The sequence below is a fragment of the Aspergillus ochraceoroseus genome, assembly GCF_002846915.1.
Source record: "Aspergillus ochraceoroseus IBT 24754 chromosome Unknown P175scaffold_2, whole genome shotgun sequence".
Lineage (NCBI taxonomy): Eukaryota > Fungi > Ascomycota > Eurotiomycetes > Eurotiales > Aspergillaceae > Aspergillus > Aspergillus ochraceoroseus.
In genome coordinates, this window is record NW_024468477.1 from 3,160,465 (window position 1) to 3,176,320 (window position 15,856).

The 15,856-nt window shown below is 51.0% G+C and overlaps 8 protein-coding genes across 8 annotated transcripts; 2 read left to right on the top strand and 6 right to left on the bottom strand.

Annotated features, from left to right (window-relative positions):
• Positions 1 to 161: 161 nt before the first annotated feature.
• egl2 (putative endoglucanase) lies at positions 162 to 2,422 on the bottom strand. Its single transcript, XM_040899246.1, has 5 exons — positions 2,095 to 2,422; positions 1,816 to 2,027; positions 1,691 to 1,755; positions 1,538 to 1,635; positions 162 to 1,462 (listed from the first exon to the last, which is right to left on the bottom strand). The coding sequence occupies exons 1-5, from the start codon at positions 2,171 to 2,173 to the stop codon at positions 468 to 470; spliced, it is 1,449 nt and encodes a 482-aa protein (XP_040754628.1). The 5' UTR covers positions 2,174 to 2,422; the 3' UTR covers positions 162 to 467.
• Positions 2,423 to 3,125: 703 nt separating this feature from the next.
• On the bottom strand, positions 3,126 to 4,778 carry cbhB (putative 1,4-beta-D-glucan-cellobiohydrolyase; the record flags this gene model as incomplete). Its single annotated transcript, XM_040893479.1, has 1 exon — positions 3,126 to 4,778. One exon carries the CDS (start codon positions 4,776 to 4,778, stop codon positions 3,126 to 3,128), a length of 1,653 nt encoding a protein of 550 aa, XP_040754629.1.
• A 926-nt stretch (positions 4,779 to 5,704) lies between these two features.
• P175DRAFT_0499783 (formyltetrahydrofolate deformylase) lies at positions 5,705 to 6,989 on the top strand. Its single transcript, XM_040896814.1, has 2 exons — positions 5,705 to 6,865; positions 6,927 to 6,989. Exon 1 carries the CDS (start codon positions 5,781 to 5,783, stop codon positions 6,645 to 6,647), a length of 867 nt encoding a protein of 288 aa, XP_040754630.1. The 5' UTR covers positions 5,705 to 5,780; the 3' UTR covers positions 6,648 to 6,865; positions 6,927 to 6,989.
• Positions 6,702 to 8,409, bottom strand: P175DRAFT_0164514 (ammonium transporter). Its single transcript, XM_040892484.1, has 3 exons — positions 7,819 to 8,409; positions 6,927 to 7,762; positions 6,702 to 6,865 (listed from the first exon to the last, which is right to left on the bottom strand). The coding sequence occupies exons 1-3, from the start codon at positions 8,224 to 8,226 to the stop codon at positions 6,757 to 6,759; spliced, it is 1,353 nt and encodes a 450-aa protein (XP_040754631.1). The 5' UTR covers positions 8,227 to 8,409; the 3' UTR covers positions 6,702 to 6,756.
• On the bottom strand, positions 8,362 to 9,590 carry P175DRAFT_0530346 (uncharacterized protein; the record flags this gene model as incomplete). The annotated part of the gene is made up of 6 exons (XM_040899780.1): positions 8,362 to 8,559; positions 8,616 to 8,753; positions 8,790 to 8,998; positions 9,103 to 9,207; positions 9,273 to 9,419; positions 9,470 to 9,590. The coding sequence occupies 6 exons, from the start codon at positions 9,588 to 9,590 to the stop codon at positions 8,362 to 8,364; spliced, it is 918 nt and encodes a 305-aa protein (XP_040754632.1).
• A 31-nt stretch (positions 9,591 to 9,621) lies between these two features.
• Positions 9,622 to 10,668, top strand: P175DRAFT_0530347 (uncharacterized protein; the record flags this gene model as incomplete). Its single annotated transcript, XM_040899781.1, has 4 exons — positions 9,622 to 9,844; positions 9,893 to 10,161; positions 10,258 to 10,369; positions 10,427 to 10,668. The coding sequence occupies 4 exons, from the start codon at positions 9,622 to 9,624 to the stop codon at positions 10,666 to 10,668; spliced, it is 846 nt and encodes a 281-aa protein (XP_040754633.1).
• A 69-nt stretch (positions 10,669 to 10,737) lies between these two features.
• Positions 10,738 to 11,880, bottom strand: P175DRAFT_0507958 (uncharacterized protein; the record flags this gene model as incomplete). The annotated part of the gene is made up of 4 exons (XM_040898302.1): positions 10,738 to 10,806; positions 10,860 to 10,930; positions 10,999 to 11,556; positions 11,619 to 11,880. The coding sequence occupies 4 exons, from the start codon at positions 11,878 to 11,880 to the stop codon at positions 10,738 to 10,740; spliced, it is 960 nt and encodes a 319-aa protein (XP_040754634.1).
• Positions 11,881 to 12,652: 772 nt separating this feature from the next.
• Positions 12,653 to 13,927, bottom strand: P175DRAFT_0515167 (glycoside hydrolase family 28 protein; the record flags this gene model as incomplete). The annotated part of the gene is made up of 3 exons (XM_040898842.1): positions 12,653 to 13,133; positions 13,215 to 13,634; positions 13,715 to 13,927. 3 exons carry the CDS (start codon positions 13,925 to 13,927, stop codon positions 12,675 to 12,677), a joined length of 1,092 nt encoding a protein of 363 aa, XP_040754635.1. The 3' UTR covers positions 12,653 to 12,674.
• Between the last annotated feature and the right edge of the window lie 1,929 nt (positions 13,928 to 15,856).

The window sequence follows — 15,856 nt, forward strand, 5'->3', positions numbered from 1 at the left end:
ATAATGAATATATATATATATTTCTTTTGTTATATATATATATAACTAGCGATTTTTATGGGGTAGGGGTTCTGTAGTTGGATAACGAAAGAAACACAACTAGGTAATAGTATAGGAATAGTATATATAGGAATAGTATAGGAATAGTATAGGAATAGTATAGGAATAGTATAGGAATAGTATAGGAATAGTATAGAAATAGTATAGAAATAGTATAGAAATAGTATAGGAATCGTTTATTCTATCTAGATAAAGAATGAATTTTCCATACACTAACCTGGCCAGCTAAATGCACGGATGAAAAGAAGCGACTAAAAACAACTAAGGGATAAAAAAATAACAACAAAACGATTGGAAGAATCGAAAGAAAGAAATAGAGAGATAAGAAAAAAAAGGTGCAGAAAAGAAGGTCAAGGTCCGCGTTTCTTGTCTGGGTCGAGAGATTTCAAGAAGGTAACGAAGGGTGTTTACAGGCACTGAGAGTACCAGGGGTTCTGCACAACGCACTTATAAGGGCTCGCGCATGTGGTTGATCCAGTCCAGCTGTGACCGCCGCATTGTCCCCAGCGTTCCACGGTGCCAGATGCGGTGGAGGCCGCAGAGCTGGCAGTAGTGGTGGAAGTCACTGTGGTAGTGGTGGTAGTGGTGGTAGTGGTAGTGGTTGTCACTGTGCTGGTCAAAGTCGCAGTGGCTGTAGCGGTGGCATCGGCGGCGCTGGTGCTAGTAGAAGTAGTAGCAGCAACGTCAGCAACAGTAGTAGCAGCAACAGACTTGGTAGTAGTAGTAGTAGCAGCAGCAGCAGTGGTAGTAGAAGCAGCTTTGGTAGTGGTAGCAGCAGCAGTAGTGGTGGCAGCTTTGGTAGTAGCAGCAGTAGTGGTGGCAGCAGCAGCAGTAGTGCTAGTGGTAGTGGTAGCAGCAGTAGTAGTAGATCCCGTAACAAAGTAAGGGCTCAAGATGCTCATATAACTCTCATAAGCAGGTCCGGAAGTAGGCTCGATGCTGTACATGTAAGAACCCCACCAGGGTCCAGCAGCCCACCACGAAGCCCCAGTCCACACATCAGTGTTCTCGGAGAGATAAGAGAGCAGGTCCTTGACGGCATCCTCGCAGACAGAGTTCACGCCACCAGCAAATTCACCCAGGACACCCTTCTTGCCGTTGCTGCGGAGCCAGGTAGTGGCGGCCTTGAGACGCTCGCTACCAATTGTGGCGCTGACGCAGGTAGAGCTGGTGCCAGAGGCGTCGCTGTCGAGGTACTGGTGCATCTCGTAGATGAGCTTGTCTTCGGAGTCCGTGAGGGCCTTGAGGTTGTCGTTCACAGTGGACCAGGTCCAAGCACCAGAGTAGGAGTTTCCTTCGGCGAAGATGTATTGGCTGGTGGCACCGGCAGCGCGGATAGCATTGATGGCGGCCTGGTTGAGGTCGAGGACAAGGGTCTGGTCCATGTCGTGATATTCGTTGTCTTTTTTTTTTTTCAATATCGGTTAGTTTCTTCTCTGCTATTTTCCCGAGGTTGAGACTTGGGGAGAGAACATACTGGTATCGAAAATAACGAGAGAATTCGAGGCGAATTCCTTCGCGACAGTGGTCCAGAACGCAGCGAAGTCGGTAGTCGACTCGATAATGTTGCCGTAGCTGGTTCCATTAGTGTTTGAGCAACCTGCCAGAAGAAAAAAAAAAAAAAACATACTATCGACCATAGTTATGGGGATCAAGAACGACATGGGCCCCCAGGGCTGTGACCCCTTCAACGATCTGTTCAACCTGGTCAGCAATCCCCTCCCTCGGGAACTATATCTGGCGTGGACTAGGTACCTTCTTCAGCTCGCCCATGTAGGTAGAGTCCACAGTACCAGTGAGACTGGTTGGGATCAAACGCTCCATGAGGAAAGGCACTCGGAAAATGTTCATGCCAGCCTTCTGCAGTGTAGTGATGGTGGACAGGTCAGGCCACTCGTAGTTTGTACCCGCGACACCAGGTAAAGTGCCAGGGCCGAACTCAGCGCCAGACTCGTTGCTTCCAAGCCCTAGGATTCCGTTAGTACACTTGCGACTGAACTGCCATGCCATGGGAGAGGAGGCAACAAAACATACAAAGGAGTGAGGAGGAAGAGCGCTTAGTTGGCCGGGCCAGGGCTAGAGCCCAAGTAAGTGAAAAAAGAATGGACTTCATTGCTACCGATACCAGATCTGGTGTGAATGAAAAAAAAAAAAAACAAAAAAAGGAGTGTTTAAATGAATGTTTTTGGGAGATGTTTTTTGGTTCTCTCTCGACGACGCTGAAGATCCGATAGTTGGCAGACGCTTATATAGGCGAGGGCTGTTGACTCTATTCCAACCCTGACGGGTATAAAAGGGGTTCTCTATCCCCACTCCTAAAGCCCCGAATAGATTACTTTTAATCTCCATCGCGTCCGGAAACAGTACGGACTCCACGGGGGCCCAATTTGGTGACGGTCCTGGCGCGGACCCTTTGGTTTAACAGGGGCAGACAAATGGCTTGATGCCTCAGATTCCCCGTATCGGCGCTGCGTCCGATTGGAGGACAGGCTAGGGACGGATACGTGTAGGAAACGCTAGATTTAGTGGCGGGCTTAGTGAACTATAGGGTGTCGGATCTATATGATGGCGTTCGTGAGATGCGGGGATTCGGGAGATTACAACTGTCCTTCATAGACGGCTGAATATCCATTATCAGCACTAGTGTGAGTGAGTTCGTCCGTTTTGCCTGGTGGCCCGGTTGTTATTCCTGAATCCGGCCAATCCGCGAGTCCCCCCTGGGAATTAACCAATATAAAATGGATGGGCTGGTGGCGAAGCTTTTTGGCGAACTATTGGATAGTTGGTCGGGTATGAATCGTGGTGGGCGGTTACTTGAGATGAGAAGGATTGCACCCTAGGCTGATGCAATTTACCGAGGCCATTACATTACGGCTCTGAATGAACAAATTAGAAAATAAAAATAAGCGCTTCATTTTACTGGACGAAAAGCAAGGTCTTGGATGACGAAAGAAGGCGGCTACTCTCAGTAATACAGACAATATCGCAACCGCCTCCTAAAAGTCGACAAAATCAATTACAAAAGAAAAAGGACCCTCGTGTACATCCAACCAATTTTCCATCGCTTATAAGCACTGGGAGTACCAGTCGTTCTGCTTGGAGCAAGTGTAAGGGCTAACACACTGAGTTGGACCAGTCCAGCTGCTGCCGCCACATTGTGCCCAGTGTTGAGCCAAGCCGGTAGAAGTTGAGCTGGCAGAGGAAGTGGTAGTGGTAGTGGTAGTGGAAGTGGTAGTGGTAGTGATCATAGTGGTGGTGGTAGTTTTGGTCGCACTGGTCGCACTGGTAGTGCTGGTAGAAGAGGAGGAGCCACCACTAGAGCTGCCGGAGTTGAAGGTAGAGCCAAGGGGTCCGAACTTGATATTGGAATAGACAACATGTGCATTGGGCGAGCTGGCCTCGACATCAGCGGGTACACCAGAGCTAGTGGAGCAGGTACCACGGGCGGCACCAGGTTGGGTGGCAGGAGCACCGGTAGGGTAAGTAGAGTCGAGCCAAAGCATGTTGGCAGCATGGTCATCCCACAGAGACAAGACAAGAACCATGCCCTCATCCATAGCTGCACCCATACCAGCCAGGCCACCATGAACGGAAAACGCATCCTGGTCGCCAAATAGCTCCTTCTGAGTCTCGCAGTAATCAGTGGTAATGGAGTTGCCGCTAACACCAGTCCAGGTGGACTCGGAGTTGGGGATCACGGTTCCATCCTGAACATAGAAGCGCTTGATTTCGGACAAGGTACCGGTGTCAGTACCGTCATTAGTGATGAACTGGGTCACGATGGTGAAGGGGCTGTTGGTATCAACGGTCATGCCGGGTCCGTAAAAGGTCTTATTGCCTTGACGGTAGGAGTTGAAGTCACAGCCATCGGGATCACAGGTGCCACCATAGCGGTCAGAGCTGTAAGTACCACCACAGGCGTCACCAGTGCACATCACTTGACCAGGAGTGTTGCAAGGGTGAGGAGTGAATGCCGTGGAGACGCTGTTAGCTTCCCAGATATCCATCTCCGCGCAGCAGGAGCCGTGGTTTCCGACACCCGCATTCGGGTCATTGGAGGAAGGTACCCAGCCCTCGACGTTGGCCAAGCCGTTGATAAACTTGAGATCGCGGGGGCACTGCGAGTCGCAGTATCCAGTACCATACTTCGCGCCTGCCTTGTTGGTTGGGTAACGGGCCAAACCACCGTCGGCATCCATGGCGACGAAGTAGACGGCACCGTTGAGACCGCAGGGAAGGTTGGAAACATCCACGTCGAAGGTGAACTCACGGTTGAGCAGCTTGAACATAGCGTAGGTATTCTCATCGGACATGAGGTACAGACGCGAGCCGATGTTCTTCTGGGCTGACTGGGTGACAAAGTTCAAACGCAGGGAGTTGCCGGAGGTGGTGACTCCATAGGTGGAGGAGTAGCTAGCTCCATCAACAGCGCACTTTGCAGCGCATTCCTCATCGGTCGAGCAAATAGAGGTATCCCACTTATTGCCAGAGTAGCAATTGGTGTACCCACCCACAGTGTGCACCCAACGCCAGTTCGCATCGACGGTGACTCCACCTTGGTTGGCGCTACAGCTGCCACCACCACTGCAAGTCTGCCAGGTCAAACTGGGGTGAATCTCAGCTTGCTGGGTGCCAACATTTTGTGCCTGCACAGCAGACAGCAAGGAGGCGAAAAAGAGAAGGGACTTGTAGATCTGGAAAGAAGAAGAAGAAGCCATTGCTAAAAGCTTTTCCTGAAGTCTGGGGAGAAAAGAGGAAGAGACAGCAGAGAAAGATCGCTGGTGATGGGTTGAAAGAGACCTGCCTGGAAAGGCACAAGAAGTGGCTTTTATACGCGCGCTGTATGCCTCCGACCTTGACACTCGGGGATGCCAATACGGCACCCCGGTCCGTAGACCGCAGAGAAAACGAAAGTGAAGCCATTCGGACAAGATCGACAAACGAATTCGTATCACCAAGCGGGATTGAAGGGACTCCTGCCTTGACGAAATAGGTAGTCCGGATAAAAGAAACCCTTCAGGCAATATGCATGGGTGACTCTTGTGTGAAGCAGGGCATGCCGAGGCGTAAACCTGGGGAGATTGACTAATGTACGATTAGATTAAGTGCTAGTGTAGGAGAAGTCACCTGGAGTATACGGAGTCACGGACTGAGTCCTAGAAGTTGGAGAAAGGAGGGGGGTAACAATACGCGAGCTAGTCTGCAAATGAGAGAGCCCTTGTTCGGTCGCGGGGGGAACTTGTTCAATCCAGAGGCGGGGGAGGCGGTGGCACTGCGCGGCGTGGGTTGGCCTTTGCAGCAGAGCTTCGATAGTAGATTAGTTAGGGCAGTGGGTGATGCCTTGATCTGGACCCTGGGAGAAGCCCGTGAAAGAAGGTGTAAAGATGAAGGTATTTTCAACCTGGAGAGCAGCTGCCTAAACAGGAAAGGACACATGATGACCTATGATGCCCCAGAGCCCTAAGCCGCAGCCCTAAGCCGCAGCCCTAGGCCCTATTCCAGTCTATATTAGGAATCTTCAATAGCAGCCCTTATCAATCTAATCTATGACTCAGCGCCTGCTTGCAGATGTCACGTGGTATGATGATGGGCCCGAGTTCGGTAAGAATTCGCCTGACTCAAGCCGTCGTTCTTTCCCTACCCCTCATCACATTTTCTCCCTCTGCTTCTTGCAATTGCATCATATTAAGCATTCAACATCAAGCCAAGTCTTCTTCAACATGAGCTTCATTCTTACCCTGTCGTGCCCGGACCGACCAGGCATTGTTAACGCCGTCACAGCCTTCCTGGTGCAGCACAACCTGAATATCATCGACTCTTCGCAATTCGGTGACTCAACCTCGCAGCGTTTCTTCATGCGCATGCATTTCGGCGCCGCTGCCACCGATGCCGGCAGCGATGGTGCGCCCGATATCCAGACCCTCCGCAAGGCCTTTGAGCCTACCGCCGCCGCCCACTCGATGGAATTCCAGCTCGTCCCAGCGGACCACAAGCCCCGCGTGCTGATCATGGTGTCCAAGATTGGGCACTGTCTGAACGACCTCCTTTTCCGTCAGTCGACCGGCCAGCTCTCCGTCGACATTCCCCTGATTGTGTCCAACCATCCGGACTTTGCGCCGCTCGCCGCGACGTATAAGGTGCCCTTCATGCACCTGCCCGTGAATGCGGAGACCAAGCCTCAGCAGGAGGCGCGCATCATAGAACTCGTCAAGGAGTATGACATCGAGCTGGTGGTTTTGGCACGATACATGCAGGTCCTGTCACCCACGCTGTGTGAGGCGATGTCCGGACGCATCATCAACATCCACCACAGTTTCTTGCCTTCGTTCAAGGGCGCCCGACCCTATCACCAGGCATATGATCGTGGTGTGAAGATTATCGGAGCCACTGCGCACTTTGTCACAAGCGATTTGGATGAGGGTCCGATTATCGAGCAGAGTGTTGTTCGTGTGAACCACGCGCTGAGCCCTAAGGAATTAACCCATGCTGGAAGCAACGTGGAGAGCAATGTGTTGGCAACTGCCGTCAAGTATGTCACTGAGCGGAGGGTGTTGTTGAATGGACACAAGACCGTGGTCTTCAACTGATGAACATTTTATGATGAATTGATTGCTTGATGGCTATGTACTGCTATCTTTTCTCGACGTGATATACTGTACAAGAGAAAAAAAAAAAAGCAAAATTGCATAGCTTTAATTATATTTGGATTTCCGCATGGAATGGGTGGTAGTCCTCTTCGCCGGCCCATTGTGCCTGGTGCAAAGATTCGTCCATCTGCGATGCATCCATCCCGGCGATGATATCCCTGGATATTGGTCAGCGTTATGTACTTAGTGTAAAGGGGCCAACTTAATTGCAATACTCACTCGTCGGTTGCGAGAACTTCAAGTCCAGGAACACAATCCACTAGCGCATAGAGGACGTAACTGCCTACAAAACTCCACGTAAATCCAACCAAAGCCTCAACCAGCTGAACTCCTAGTTGTCGCCAATTGCCATCGAAGAAGCAGCCCCCTGGAATTTCTGTCACGCCATCGTAGGCGGCAACTGCCTTCTGCGCAAAAAGACCCGTTGCCAATGTGCCCAGCAGGCCGCCCAGGCAGTGCGTTGCGAAGGTATCACCGTTATCCACCCAACGCCACAGCGCCGCCGCCTTGGTGAACTTGATCCGCAATGCCTGGCGTCCGGCGAGAGCACCAACAACACCCAACGCAATTGAGGTATTGAGATCGATAAAGCCCGCGCTGGGTGTAATCAGGACCAGCCCAGCGATGGCGCCTAAGAACGTGCTGTCTAGGCTGAATTTGCCAGTTTCCCAGTATGTGATACCCGCCCAAGTAAGGGCACCGGACGCAGCGCAGAGATTCGTCACACAGGCGGCCATGATACTCTTGAAGTTTAAGGAGAGAGTGGTTCCGGCGTCAAAGGCAAGCCAGGCATTCCAGATGATCATCAAGGCCAGCAGCTGGCAAATAGAGTTATGGGGTTTGTGAAGGCGAAGGTGTTGAGGGGTGCGTTTGGTGGAGCGACGCGATCGGAAGAGAGGGTATGAAAGGTAAATGCTCATGGCAGTCGCTGTGGCGCCGCTGCAGATGTGGACGGGCGTGCCGCCAGCGAAGTCGAGGGCCCCGAGTTGCGCGAGGAAGCCGTTTCCCGACCACACCATGTGGGCGAGAGGCGCATAAATGAAGGTACTCCAGAGCTGGCGCAAGGTATTATTAGCAGCCAAACAGAAGAACGGAGGGGGAGGAGCTGTACAAATATGAAGGGAATTAATGGAAGAAGCCGACCGCGCTCACAGGCGCCACCAATAGCGATAGCACAGACGGTTGCACAGAATATAAGCTGGAACTCTGAGAACAAAATCTCGGGGATGGTCCCAACGGGCTCGGAGAGCACACCGATGTGGAACGCTTTGGAAAGATCGCCGATGAAAGGATTGCCATCGCTATACGCCAGGGAGTAGCCAACCATCCACCACTGCACCGAACAGACAGCTACAGCTAGGAGGCCAGGATAGAATGAGGCGAGGCTGTTGAACCGAGTTGAATACCCGGAGTATGCCAGCCCGACTGCCGGTATGATAAGCCAACAGAAGACGGAGCAAACAAGGATGAAGAGGGTGTCGATTTTGTCGCACGCCTCCCAGGCGTCTTGAATGGACATTTTGCCAGCTGCGGCTTGTTTTGAATCGTTATAATTTTACCGTTCGTTGTACCTGGGGATCACAGCACCCCTTGGGAAGGGGTTGCAGGGAGTATTAATACTCATCAGCAGAGGAACTGTATGGAGAGCCCAGGCTTATCGCATATATTGATGCGAGGATTGGAATGCATTGGCACATCTCGACCAATGAGAAAGAGAAAGCCTATCAGACAGGGTGATCCTATTAATTAGTGGTACTTTGGGGAGCTGTAAGCCTGCAAGTTGTCGACCAGCGCTTAGCTGTGGTTTGGTCGCCCCGAAAATCGTGACGGTATACTCCGTAAACTGACTGCACTATAGAACAGATACTGCGGTGGAAAGCAAATAATGGCTATGTATCATATGCATACACGTCGGCGTAATGATTCTGCCACATCCGCATATTGCCCCTGGCTTGCAACTTGCCGTGCTAGGACCTCATCCGCAATATCATTGGCCCAACGATACTCGGAGTGGAACTCGCGCAACTCGAGAAGACGCTCGCGCAACTACTCACGTTGTACAGCATTTTCAATTTCGATCACCGCCATTAGGAGTGGCCAATGCAGCCGACGGAGTAGGCGCGGATCTGACATGTGTTGCTTGCGTGCGATCTCGACAATGTTTGTTACCGCTAGGCGATGGAGGGTCGATGGCGGACAAGGAGGATATAAAAGGCGATGATGGAAGAGAGCTTGTGCATAAAATGTGCTGACAGCCATATTGATAGTGTTGAGTGTACGGCGGGTGGAGGCTGGACCGGCGAATTTAGCAGTTAAGAGAATAAGTCAGAAAATCGCTACGGTAGTTAGCTGGCGTCCCACTTGTCCTAGTTACGCACAACAGCACTGGACATACCTCGCGAACATCCCATAATCTCTGCCAGGAGGGCTGCTGCTTGATGTCTGGTTTGGACTAGATCATCTATCAGGGCCCGCCACGTTTTGTATCGGAGGGTCATGTCTATGCGTAACAGTTCTAGTGCACGGTAGTTCTCTATGTAATCAGACGCTTCCTGGACTGGATACTGTTGGCCCCAAAAACAGCGGCCCCAAATTGGAGAGCAGCGATACATAGTAGCACATTATTCACATCTTTGATCTGGAAAAGCTCGGGGTCCAAGCTTTCATATAGTAAAACACGACGGAAGAGGACGGGAAGAATTGGAAGTACTTCTGATCATGTTCAGTGAGGACCAGTGAGTTGGAGCACGCAACTCCTGTACTCGAAACCGATGCGTAGAGCGGCAAAGGAATCGAGTGAGGCGACTGGTACAGAACTCCAGTCTGTCGGGGAGAACGCTTCCACGGGAATCGGAGAGGTCTTGGACAGATTGAGAGTAGCATTGGGGGGGAGAGCTAGGATGCGGCCAAAACAATGCGCCTGGATTATTGGAGCTCCATCACTACCCGAAGGGCCTGCCGCAGCCCATGGTGCTTCCGTTGCTGGCCATCGCGACCCAGGTGGTTGAAGATAGCGAGCAGCAGCATCGGCCTTCCCTCGTTTCACAGGTACACCCCATTCGCAGCTGAGATGCAAGGAAAAGCAGCGTCTGCAGACGGGACGCTCCTCTCCACATCTAACTTTACGACGTCTGCATGTGCGGCAGGCTAGAAAATGACACAGAAAAAAAAAAACAAATCATTAGCCAAAACCGGGCTGGAGATTCCCGCGGAGAACTATCAGGACTTGGGGCTCACAATATCGTTCTTTGAGCGAGGGGCATTGCGGCCCGACATGAATTCAGTCGCCCACTCGTCAGACGAACAGGCTAGCCCCGAGACACCAGTCTCTGGGATCGAGAAACGACAAAATCGAAGCTTTGAGGGGCGACAAAGAAACGGAATTCGAGCCGCGGGAAAGTTGGGGATTCAAAAGTTGAGGCCGATGGGCGGCTTAGTCATCCAATTCCCCGCGGTGAAGATGAAGATGAAGGGAAATACCAGAGCGCAAAAGCGTGCTGGATGACTGAGAGAGACGATGGATTTGATAGAAACTCGTGAGGAGGCCTAGGGGTTTATCCGTGACTTTGTCCTTCACTGGTCAGCTCCGATATCAGAACAAGATGTGGAGCGACTAGATCTCCGTGACGCGAGTGTCTTCAGCTCGTTTTGCCCGCGGCACTGTGTGAGGCATATTCCATTTTGGGGGGACGGGACGAGTTCATGAGAAACCAGGACAGACTATGGAGGTCCTGTGAGCTTTGATGTTGATGACTGCAACGAAGTATTGGTGTTTCGCGATGAGAACCAGGGAGCTGCTGCTTGCTGGGGGATTCTACTCTCCGACATTGCCAATGGAGACTCCGATCCGCCAGTCTACGTGAAGCAAGATATGGCAGATAAGAAGACTGAAAACTGGGAGCGCTGGGCTGAGCGGTTCTCTCTCGCCTGTGTGTATCATGCTGTGGGACGCAGTGCATGATTCCCGTCGGAAGAGGCGTTGGACTTGATTCGCGAGCGACTACCAACGGTAGAAGAGAACTGATTATCATCATGCCTTCCATGGGGGTACCAGGAAATACACCATCCCATGTCCAATAGATGCAGCCAACGGTCCAACCTGGCGAGAAAATCTATCAGATCAACTCAATATATAGGAAGGGGAAACCTTACCCAGTGAATCCAATGATACCCTGGAAAATAGGATCCCACATAGACTCCAAAGCATCTCGCCGGGTTCAATGCTATATCATCAGCTTGCCACCTCATATTTCCGCAGGACTGAACCAAAGGATGGATGAGAAAGACATACAGGCGCCATCATATCCGACCCGCGTATAGGCAGATCCCCAGCTGACAACACCCAGAACTAACCCTACTAACCAGGGGGAGAGCGCCGCTCCGTACACCTGCACCTGTCGCGGATCTAACCCCACACCAAAGGAGAGGAAGATTAGAATCAGACAACATATAAACTCCAACACAAACGCTTGCCGAACAGGTACCAGCTGCGTATCGATATAGCAACCGCCTACGCGGAAGTTCCGTGATCCCCACGCGGCCTCTAGAATCCAACCCGCAAGCGTCCCACCCAATATTTGACTAGCCAAATAGATGACCATGCGCGGTAGGGATATCAACCGGGCGAAGAAGGTCGCAAGCGTGATCGTCGGGTTTAAATGGCTGCCGCTAATAGAGGAAAACGTGAAGATGAATAATGTCAAAAACAGCCAGTTCATTATGCCACCAAACAGCGGACCAAGAAAGGCTGGGGTACCGAAGATCCCCGCCGGGTCTGATACCGAGCTCGTTGGGGTATTTGTAGAAGTCGTCGAGACCCAGGCTGTGATGAAAGACAGCATCATGGTACCTGTTATGTTTTTTTTTAGGGATGGAATTGACTTGAAGCCTTTTGCACGGGAGGTTCCTCACCTACGCATTCAACTAGCCCGAATCGCCACAGGTTCCAATCCACAAACCCAGATGGATTCCAAGCATCATGAAATGCCATCAAGGGCGCCGCATCGGGCGTCTTCTTCAAGATATCTGCATTGCTTGGATCCTGACGGTCCAGAACTAAACCCTGGTTGCCACCTACGCGGCCGGCGAATGGCTGGATCTGTGGCCTGCATGAGAGCTGCTGGACGTTGGAGCTGAGATCCAAGTCATCGCGGTACTGAAACGGGGAAGTCATGTCTTTGAACGATGCCGGCATCATCCTCTATTTTCAGCTATCGATGTTGGGTTTCTGTTGATACGAAAACCGCGAGGGTTTGTTGCCGCCAGTCAATTGCATCATCACTTCATTGTTTACACCACTCGGGAACCATATCCTAACCAACGTTATATGTGAAGACTACCAAACATGAAATTGTACGCCAAGTAATACCCAGTAAAATCAACAGGGGTAGAAAGGCTATTCTTAACAGCCTTTCGGGGGTATCTTGGAAAGAAACTGACCCCAAGTTCGCACTCGATCGTCATGCGCTCACTCCTCATGCATCTAGACCACCCTCGAAGAGGAGCACGACTTAGCGGGCTGTTGGTAACATTACTGGGCCGCAATTTTTTTTTTCCCGGAAAGGAGGAGCCTCATTATGCGGTATGTACGGAGCGCGTTGCCGTGTTCTCCTCTCCGTGCATTGGGGGTTAGCGTGAAGATGCTAATGGATATCTATCTAGACTGGATCGACCGCTTCTATCTCTGGATTAGCATTTGGTGTGTTTTCCCTTGCTTGCTTGTTGGTTTACTACTTCTTTGAGAATAGGCGTTGATGAGCGAGCCGGAGCAGACAGTGCAGGGAGACAGACTTGGAGATTGAAAGCTTCCGCTTCGTGATGTAAGTTTTATTATGAAAGAATTTATGGTGCGAGTTAACCCAGTTCTATGCAATCTCTCACGGTCCTCTACATAGTTGGGTATGTTGGCATGAATAGATAGTGGTGCCAGAATCTTGCAGAAGACGAAAAAAGAAGATCAAACACCAACTAGCAGGAAGCTCCAGAGGGAACGTTCTTACACTTGCTGCTCTTCTTACCACCGGTAATGTCAACTCCAGACCAGGTCCAGTCAGTGCAGCTGCCGCTACCGCAGAGGATGTACACACGGGTGGCATCGCTGTCCACGGAGCCTGTGATACCCTTGACCTTGATATCGGTAATGTCGATTCCGTTGCTAGGAGTGCCGGTGGGACTGCCATTCTCGTAGTCCTGCTCGATGACGATCCCGTAGTCGGAGATGGAGGAGAGTTGGATATCAGAGAAGGTGACGTCGGAGACAGCGCCAGTGTCGTCGTAGATAGTCTTAATACGGACCCCGTTCGCGGATTTGGTGACGGTAGAGCTCTCAATAGTCACGTTCTTGACAATGTTGTCGCTGCGTCCACCGATGGAGCCAATCGAGAGACCGTGGCCGCCAGAGCAGTAACCCCCGCTGAATTCGATGTTCTGTACCGTAACCCCCCCCACCCCCCAATTTAGCACGCTTCCCGGATAGCGACAGTGATATATGGATATATGAGTACGTACCTCACCGGAGTTAATGGCCAGGCAGTCATCCTGGTTCTTCACGGTTGCGCCGCGGATGTACACCCCGGTGCTATCGCTGATGTCGAACCCATCCGTGTTGTGACCACCTTCAGAATCACCGGCCGAGTTGTCAATGGTCATATCGATCAGATACACGTTGGTGGCCTGGACGCTAACAGCCTGAGCGGGGGTATTCTTGATCGAGAGACCGGTAATGGTCGAGTCCTCTAGATTGTGAATGTACATGAACTTGGGCTTGGTCTTGCCGCCGTTCGTACCCTTGCCATCCCACCAGCGGGATCCTTCACCGTTGATAACAGCACCGGATTCCTGGTTAATGGTAATCTGCTTGCCACCGAAGCGGAGAAGAGGGCCGCTCCACTCCTTGTAGCCGAAGGTGGTCGTTCCAGCGAAGGTAATCTAGGTAAGGGGGGGGGGTTTTCGTTAGAGATATGCAGGTCGGGTTTGCGTGATGGAATGGTGCGAGAATAAGAACGTACGGTAGTGCCATCTTCGACGCCGGACATGTCGAGAGTTTCTCCTGCGGGAACTGCAATGTTCTTCAGGATAATACTGGAGCACTTGGAAGCGCTCGCGGTAGCCTGAGAAGCAGAGGTAAAGGTACAAGTAGACTTCTTCGTCAGAGAAGCCGTGGGAGCAGCGGAAACGAGCGAGAGAGAGCCCAGGAGGCCGAAAAGAGCAAGAGAATGCATGGCTAAGATTAGTTCCGATCTACAGAACAAAAGACACAAAGAGAGTAAAAGACGGGACGTTCTGATCAACAGAAAAATGGCTTGAGAAATCGGAATAGAAAGACTGGATGATGATTCGACTTCCAACCAGACATGCCAGGCTATATATCCTGATCCCGAATGTGCTATCTTCCAAACTCCATGCAACGTAATGGCTAAGCTCAGGAGAAGAAGCTTAGAAGAAGACGAAACTGGCCATTGGTGGAGCGAATTGGCAACAGAGAGCATGGATCCCCCCCGGCTCTCCACCCCAAATCAATCTCTAACAGTGGCTGAAGCTTCATACATCAGGGGTCACGGATGCTCAGTAGGGTAAAAGCGACTTATGGGAGAAAACACGCGGGATCTATTCAGGAAAGGGGTTAGGGCTGTGTAGTGAAACTTGTCTAAATGGATGGCTTGATTTTTATACTACGTTATAAGAATGAATGCCACAATTCGTGCCCCAGATTGGCGGAGAATCAACGGGTTGGAAACAGTAGTTTGGAACAGCGCTGCAGAACTGCGTGTTTCCTATAAATGGATTGAGTCAACCGCTTTGACATGAATGGTGGACATGACCATGATGACACTATAACGTACTCCGATACTATACACAGTTAGGGTTACCGATATGATGATCACCGCGCCCTATTATCCGTATATTAACACGGAAGCAGGCATGGAATATAAAAAAGTACGAGTAATATGACGGTTGATTATAACTGCGTATAGAGATTTAATTCGTCTCTTGATTAGTTCGAGACACGGCAAATATTCCAAGGTTGGACTTTAGGCTAAGAACAGGACTTATAATATAGACGCATGACAATATATATGAACCACTGGTAGTTGAAAAAAAGATAGTTGCATAGTACAGCTATCTCCCAGCACAAGCATGTATAATGCTCTATATATGCCTCCGCCCCTATCGCCCACGAAACTGTACAAGAATTAGTAACCAGCACCAGATTCTAACTCTAGGTTAATATCGGCTTACTTCACCGCCAGGACCTGGAGGTGGTCCTTGAGAATGTCCATGGGGTCCTTGAGGACCAGGACCTTGAGGGCCATGGGGACCGGAACCATGAGGTCCTTGAGGGCCAGGACCTTGAGGACCAGAACCATACGGGCCATGGGGACCGGGCTGCATATGTCCTGGAGGTCCGCCGCCGGGTTGCTGGTGGGGACCGGGGCCATGAGGTCCGCCAGGTCCCGGAGGAGGGCCGCCTGGGCCGGAGGAAGGGTTATGTGGGTGATGGTGAGAGAACAGGCCCATGGTGACAAGATTAGACAGACTCAGGCAATAATAACTAGGTAGTCAGTCCAAAGTATCCAAGGAAGGGAGAGCGCAGTCTTAAATACTTGGTATGCCGAGACTATGGAGGGGTTACCTGGATGAATAGGACTCGACTTAGGGCTAAGCGAGATCCTTCCGGGGCAAATTGATGGATATCGAGAGCCGTATTTGGCCCGGAATTACGCAGCCTGCAATGGAGCTTTCGATTTTCGAAGAATCAGGACTAGCTCAACAGCCACTATTTTATTGGATATTCGTGGAATCAATGGAATGTTGATAAATAGTGAGAAATCGCCACGAAGTGGGGAGCAGCATACGTACCACTCTCCACTTCGATGATGCACACATTCAGCCTTATACAATTTTTGGAAATAATACGACAAGAAGCTCTCGTATAGGTACCTCGTAATTCTCGGCTGAGGAGCTCGCAATTGAAATTCATTAATCAGTGGCGCTCGAAGTTGGACTTGGAACCTGTTCCAGCCACTGGCAGAACCCTCAAAATCGCGTTTACTCTTGTACAACTACCGGGCTCCCGCTTCAATGCCAAAGCCAGAAGATTGACAGCCTATGTAATGGTCTCGGTTCTCCCCAGACGTCTGCGGATTTTT